An 8,153-nucleotide genomic window follows, 5' to 3' on the forward strand; every position below is an offset into this window, starting at 1 on the left:
CCCCCGCCCCTGTCGAACGTAGCTGTGAACATTTCAACATTGTAAAACTAGTGGCCGAGAAGCAAAGCTTTTGTTGGCAGGTACACGTTAATCACATGATCGAAGCGAACATAAAAATGTCCAGAACCTTTGTTTTTACAATCCAATCTCCCTTGTGAATATTTATAGCCTGGTATTAAAGTGACAGATAGCCTGCATGAGGTACAGCTCCTTGTCTGGACTCGGTCTCTCCACCTGCACCATAAAGTCTTAACTTAATCGTGACTGTGGGTCTCGTAGTGTACAGAATTGAGTGAAAATCTATGGTTATTTTATTATTCTATGTAAAGCCTGTAAGAATGACAGTGACTTCAACAACAATTTAACTTTATATTGTGTTTTCCATTCTTTTAACGCAAAGATCGCAAATAACTTGCAACGTAGGAAAGCGAGCAGTACGTATTATTAACAACAAGAAAGAGTATTTTGGTATGGAAACGTGCGGTAAATGTGACTTCTAGACATACAGTTGCATTATAATACATGTATGGTACATGATTTATATGATTCCTTTGTTCTTTTTTTTTCAGCTCACGTTTTACATGAAACTATGAAACAGACTTAATGTGCAGTAGTTTGTAACGTTCATAATAAATGGTGGTGTTAGTAGGTGCTGCTTGAAAGTGTTCATGACAAGGAACTACAGAACATGGAATGTTATTATAGGGAGGCAACGCACTGGTAAAGGAGAGAAGAGAGTGTGAAAGAGAGGGAGAGAGAGAGAGGAACAATTCATTCAGATATTTCTCTCTGTGCTATGTGTACGGATTTCACGAAACTTCCGAGATGCTGATCACATACGGGGAGGTAAACATAAAATTACTTTGACATTGCATTACGTCTGTACCCCCAGTGCATTATGTGAAATTATACAGTTTTAAGAGGTTGCTGTTCCAGACAATCATCATCATCATCATCATCATCATCATCATCATCATCATCATCATCATCATCGTCATCATCATCATCATCAACGTCGTTGTCGTCATCCCTTTCTTTATTGTCATCATCACCTAGATCACCATCATGAACAGCATTATCACTCACGGCAGCAGAAGCGAATCCAACTCAACAGTAACAAGATCTTAATTATTCTCTCATTCAAAATCAACGCTGATCATACCGCCAAGCACACTCTGTTTGATTCAAAACTGCAAGACTTTATGTCATGCATCTCTGAGCCATTTCAGAAAACATGTCTAATATGTATTTTAGATTGTTGAGATTTTGTATTTTTATAAAAATAAGACCACGAGTCAAAAAGCAAACAAACAAACAAACGCAAAAAACCAAGTTCCATTATTATGATCCTTCATGGCAGATCTGTGTTCTCCATTTAGTATTAGCCCATACATTCCTTTTCTTTTTTTTCTTTTTTTTTACCAGTACCTACCTGTCGCTAATAGTACGTAGATTAAGGTCTGTTCTCATTTCATTTCTGTTCTCCTTGCTTTACTACTTATAGTGTTTATTGAGCATTTATTGTGTGTGTTTAGTTTTGTCTCTCGTAAATCCTAACGACCTGGAGGAATCCCAGAGTCGATAATACTATGACCAAGTAACTTTACATCATGATTATTCTTTTCTAGGGTAAAATCTTTAACCTTTAAAATCCACACAATAGTTCTTCTAAATTCTTTCAAAGTACATCTTGTTAACAACAACTTTCAAAAGACGTATTTTGTAATTAAGTGTCTTTTTTGAGGGATTTTAAATTGTTCATGATGGTTTTTTTCCATGTCGTGTTCTGATATAGGCTGACATACGTAGACTCCAGGGTCAAGTTCTGGATGCCCAGAGCAACGTGAAAACACAGTTTAGAACAGAAAATCTTCAGGTAAGTAAGGGCTGGGTGTCTGACGTCTGACGAAGATTTAACGTTATCATAGCAAGCTTCTTCACCCTCCGTGTTGGTAAAATTTGGGAGAAAAAAAATGACTAATTAAAACAGAAACTCCTGTATGGTCACCTTTTTAGCCTGTTGGCAAGAAAAATGAGTGCGGTCGTTTTTGGAGTTTTTGTGTGATGATTTTAGATACATACATTGATTTCATTCACCAGTCTATCTCCTACCTTCGGGGTCTCAAAGCATGCATTCGTTGTCTCTTTTCAAAAGTAGTTGATTAGCTTCACCAAACACAGACTTATTTATATTTTCCTTCCTTGGAACTCTCAACTGCTTCCTGTAGCCTTTCTACGTGTTTAGTTGGAGATAATCCATGTATACAAAACTAATAATCACCAATCAACATAGGGAATTTGAAGAAGGGAGGTTCTTGCTTTGAAGCATACATTTTTACAGACGTTGGCTCTCAAAATGTCCCATAAGGCCTACTCACATACGGAACTTGTTAGCACCGAGCATAATCTATTAATACCCTGGATTTCCCATTTCCATTTAACCTTCTATTAGATACTTTCAAATTTATACACTACCAACTCTGCCTGATAAGACCTTCAAGGACCATGACTTTCTTCCTTCTCCTCCTACTACTTCTTCCCGCAATCTGTTTCCGCACTTCAACTGTCATTGTATGTTTCATAGTGTGTGATTTATGGACACGTCTGTTGACCCTTTTCAACGGCCAACACAAATTCCCTTCGTGTTGGGGCCTTCCAAAGTGAGGATATCAGACAGATTTTTTGAATGGTGTTTTCTTTACAGCCTGGCGTAGGCTATTTCACTTACATATGCACGATTGCAGTACAGTGAGTCGGTCTGAATTAGTTATTCAACCTATAACTAAAAGAATTAAATGGTTAAAGATTGTTGATAATGATGCATCGTAAGGAAGATGTTGTTGTCGGCAGAGTTTTGTTTGTGTCCAGCCTGATTAAAGATATATATACATGTATTTTTTAAACTTTATCAATCCATCTACCTATCTATCGATCTACCTATCTATCTATCAACCCACCTATCTATCTATCTATCTATCTATCTATCTATCTATCTATCTATCTATCTATTTATCTATCTATCTATCTTTCTCTCTATCTATCTATCTATCTATCTATCTATCTATCTATCTATCTATCTATCTATCTATCTATCTATCTATATATCTATCTATTTAACTATCTATCTATCTATCTATCTATCTATCTATTTATCTATCCATTAGCTATCTAGCTATTTAGCTATCTAGCTATTTAGCTATCTAGCTACCTATCTATTTATTTTTCTATCTCATTTCCTTTTATAGTGCCTCGTTTGACAGTCCACCAAATTGGATAGTTATTGGCAACTTAGTTTATTGTTCAAATTGTATTATTGAACACCTACCCCTTTAGCACGTAAATATATCTTTACTATTATTATTCTGATGTTGTTGTTTTTTTTCTTAATCCCGCTGTCTGTTCCGTTCATCAGTCTTTGTATCTTTTTCTCTGTCTGTGTCCCTCATTTTATTGGTACATCTGTTTGTCAGTCCCCGTGTATTGGTCTGTGTCTCTTTCTACTCCATTTCTGGGTGTGTATGTGTGGATGTATGGATGTGTGTCTGTTTGCCTGTCTGTCTGTCTGTCGTTACCTTTATGTCTCAATCTCACACTGTTTCAGTGAGTGGTTGGCAGGTGCTCTGGTGTGGTTTGCTCCTTCTTTCCTATAAAAAATCTATCGTTTCTATCTCCCCTCCTTCTTTTTTGTGTTTGTTGCTCTCTTGTAACACCTCTAATCTTCGGCACTTATAAGACCTTATTGTGATGCGAGTGCCGTAAAACACTTACTAAAACAAAAAACACTGTTTCAGTCTCTATCCCTCTGTTTCTCTCTCCCACTCTCTCTCTCTCTCTCCCTCTCTTTCTTTCTCTCTCTCTCTCTCTCTCTCTCTCTCTCTCTTTCTCTCTCTCTCTTTCTCTCTCTCCCTCTCCCTATCTCTCTGTCTTTCTATTCTCTCTCTTTTCTCTGTCGCCCTCTCTTCTCTATCTATCTATCTATCTATCTATCTATCTATCTATCTATCTATCTATCTATCTGTATAAATATAAATAGATAGTCCCACCCTGCTCGTTGTTTGTCTATGTGTGGGAAAGAGGCACGGCGTTAATTGTCACAGCTATTTTGATAAATGACATTATCGAGAAACAGAGACTGGCAGATAGAGAGAGAAAGAAAATATATAAAAACATTTATGTGTATATTTATTTTTTAACATTATATAAAACGAATTCCAAAAGTTCCGTCACACTCTTTAAACTACGATAATTGCCACTAATATTTAAACACTGCATCTATATTAAAAAAAGAGCTTTGTGACTTATGAGACTCCTCGTGCACGTGGAGACGAAGGAAATCATAAAGCGTGTGTAGGCAAAGTGTTGGTATTGTTTTATGATAGTGCTTTATTGAAATCGACGGATTCTTCACACAAAATGTGCGTCGAATCACACAGACATTGTGTAAGTACACCTTACACGCTATAAAATTAAATCATTTTTACAGGCTTAAACGTGGCCAACAGAGAGCGACAACTCGATTTCTGAAATGGGTTTTTCTCAACACCCACGTATGAAGCCTTTTTCAATCAAGTGCAGGTACTTCAGACTGTCTTAAAACACCATTATTAGTCGTTTACGTGTCGTGAATTACGTGATTATCGCCCTTTATATAGAGCCAATTTAACCCAGTTTCATGATAGCAGTCACATTATTTGGGCGCATCAATACTGGCGATGAGTGGCGTTGGTATAGTCTCCAATTTAGCAATGGTCCAGGTTTTCAATTTGCCGCCTTGATGGAAGAGAAGATTGAAATTTTAGAAGTCAACGTCCGCCAATTGGTTTCATGCCACGTTGCCAGAAGATAGATGGAGATTAAGTATGCCAAATTTCGCGAGGCTGTGTTGAATAGTAAGTGAGTTATTGTACTTTGAAGGTGGGTGTAACAGAACGTTTGCAAATCTGTATCTACAGTGTATTATTTATGTCTACATGTACATTTATAAATATGATATTGTAAACTATACATATAGTAACTATATTTCTCCCCTTCCCCCTGTCTCCCTGTCTCCCCCCCCCTCTCTCTCTCTCTCTCTCTCTCTCTCTCTCTCTCTCTCTCTCTCTCTCTCTCTCTCTCTCCTCTCTCTCTCAGTCTCTGTCCCTCTCTGTCCCTCCATATTATGTCATTTATCACCACAGACGAAGTTCTGACAATGGACTCATTGTCTGTTCCTCACACACCGACAAACAATGAGCAGGGTGGAATGGCGTTGTCCTCCTATTGGAAAACTGTCAAAACGTGATCCTCATTTATTGTGCATGCGGGTCTCTTCCAATTCAATAACTGCCCCTCCTCTCCCCCCGCCCCCCGCCCCCACCCCTTCCCATCTTCACTTCACTAACTCAGTTTATAGCTGATTGGCTTGTTAATTATGCTAAGTTTGAGGGACTGTCCTTACGATTACACAGTAGAGACTGAATTAACGAAATAGTGTATTTCTCCGGCTCCTCTTAACATAAATGCAGATTTGTGTGTGTGTGTGTGTGTGTGTGTGTGTGTGTGTGTGTGTGTGTGTGTGTGGATGAATTATATTATGTTTAAGAGTATGAGTGTGTGCTCGTGTGTTAATGGGGGTGGATAGGTGGATGTGCATACATTACATTTTGTAATTGTAGGCATTATATGTAAATCCGAGTGTATGGGGAGGGGGGATGTGAAGGTGTGCTATTGTTAATGGGAACGAAGAATATCTATTAAAAAAAACCAAAAATAAACAAAGAATACATAAAAAACCAAAGAGCACCTTACTGTGGAGAGGTTCCGTGAAATCAATCATTTGTTCCTTTTTGTTTAATGCAAACATATTTGCAAGTTGTGCTGTCTATAGCCTTAACCCGACAAATTATTCTTATTAAGATATTTATGAAAAGCCACCGCCTTTCATAATACAAGGAATTTTAAAGGACAATGGGATTGATAATGGTTAGCAAACCTCATAATGTCATTGGGTATTGGAAATGCAAACTTACCCCATTGCAAATTTTAGGAAAATATTACATTAATTGTATTCTGGCATATGGCTTGTGAATAATACACTTATGCAGCAACCAATGTCCCCCAGAGTAATGATAGATAGATACCAATAGGGTGCACATTAATATCCAACATTTTCGGCCAATCAATTCCATATCTACTGTCAGACATGTACCTTTCCTCCCTCTTTTATTTTGCACCTTTGATTGGCCTGGCCTAGGTAGGTGCACTAACTCGTGAATATGCTTTTAATGTCCACATCAAAACAATTTAAATCACTCACAAGGTGGACTTCTGATCCTGCCTGTCAGGGCTAACCGGGGCTGAGTGGGCTACAACATCCCAGCAGAAAGAGCGAGATCTTCGATAAATATTATTTTTCTCCCAACTCGGAAATCAAACTCGGGTCCCCTGCGTGCTACAGTGAAGTACCTAGTCGTTGTTCCACAGACCCTGGTCTTGTTTTCTTATTTTCGAGAATGACAAAAAGGAATATAATGTGTGTGGCAGTTCGACAAAGCCAGTTGTTTCTCATTTCGGAAGTTTATTTTGGGTGTCATCTGGGCAAAGTCGGGGTTATATTGGAAAACTTACGTTTGACATCTTTTGGGTCAGTTTTTAATTAAAGCATTGGTGAAATCAGTGTTGAACATGTTTGCATTATGTGTTCTTGACTCTAACTCTAAAATAAATATACAGATTAGCCATAAATATTATATCACCTTGGCAAAGAAATGAATGTCTCAGCTTACAACGTCATTTTTTCGGCTATATGTAACCTTCGTCCTTCAAATGGTCATAACTTTTTGAACCGTTGAAGATATTTGCATGAAATGAAAAGCAATTTACTTAGAAAGTTCCTGAATTAGAATATAATAGATATGCAAATCGGAATATGCAAATGTTGACCTGTCATTGGGGTCTCTTGTGCTCCCACACATAATTATAATGGTGTGGTTGTACCGAAACCTAAATGGTATGCTTACAGCTTAGCCTGAACAGTACAATTCATTCAGCCCTTTCGTGAAGGTTTTCTTACAAGTGACAGAAAATAAAAATGAACAATAAACTTGCTGATTTAGCGACAGACTATGGACATGTACTTTTAGGGATTATATTATTCCTAGTTATTAAAGCAAAAAGCAATTTGCACGCTACCGGTTTTCCACAAACGATATATTTATTACCGTCTGGACTCCTTTGTATTGCGAAGTGTGTGGGTGCGTTCGGGTGATACAATCTTAATACGTGAACGTCTAATGAATGCATTTATGCGCGGTACCTCAGCACGCACATGAAAGGGTTACGATCACGCCGGCTTACATAGCCCCCAATACTCGCTAGAATAAGTTGATCGGCGCAGCTCTCTGTACTTGCGCACGTAAGTTGATTGTATTGAGGTGGGCGGTACTACCAATGCATGCCTGGCTTGACGAGCTGATTAACGGACTAAGGGCAGGCTTGCGGTGCCCTGCTTCTTTTCTTTCTTTTCCTTTGTTATTTCTTGGCTGTCAACCTAAGACCATTAACGAGGCTGTGTGTAGTAATTCAGAGGTAATTCTTTGTTTTTCTCTTAGATTTGTGGCGCCGTCTTGTGTAAGTCCAGGAAGGTACACAGTTGTTTCGAGGATATTTCATTGGTGGAAAGTGTGTAGTTTCACTGTGATTGTTTCTTTGACAACTAGGACGACACTCCTTTTAATGAAGGACTTTTGTGAGGGAACTTAACTGTGTCGAATCGTATCATTACGTGATAATTTTTATGCTATCTCAGTCGTCATTTTATTGCCGAAAAACACTGGTTTTGAGTACATGTGCGTTATTATTTTCAAAGTTTAAAGAATGTAGTCTTGTGGAGCTTACACAATGCTATGGTAAAATAATTTAGTGCTTGACGTTTTTCTTATACTTGAAACTTAGAAAAAGCGAGGAATTAAAGTGCGTTCTTTTTTTAAACGTCTATTTACCGGTGTGGATTTCGTGTTAGCATCGAATACCCTCGTTTCGTTACTTTTACTTATTGCGGTGTACGAAGAAGTTCTGTATGCACATACACTCAGACACACACACTCAAACACACACACACACACACACACACACACACACACACACACACACACACACACACACACACACACAAA

At 38.1% G+C, this 8,153-nt stretch overlaps 1 protein-coding gene across 1 annotated transcript in view; it reads left to right on the plus strand.

Moving 5' to 3' along the window:
• LOC101858162 (putative uncharacterized protein DDB_G0291812) overlaps window positions 1-8,153 on the plus strand; it is a gene marked incomplete in the record, with an annotated part of 72,390 nt that overhangs the window by 19,562 nt on the left and 44,675 nt on the right. The window contains 1 exon segment of the mRNA XM_005091692.3: window positions 1,796-1,876. Coding sequence (XP_005091749.2) covers window positions 1,796-1,876 — 81 coding nt within the window.

This window comes from Aplysia californica, unplaced genomic scaffold (genome assembly GCF_000002075.1).
Source record: "Aplysia californica isolate F4 #8 unplaced genomic scaffold, AplCal3.0 scaffold00034, whole genome shotgun sequence".
Classification (NCBI taxonomy): Eukaryota; Metazoa; Mollusca; class Gastropoda; order Aplysiida; family Aplysiidae; genus Aplysia; species Aplysia californica.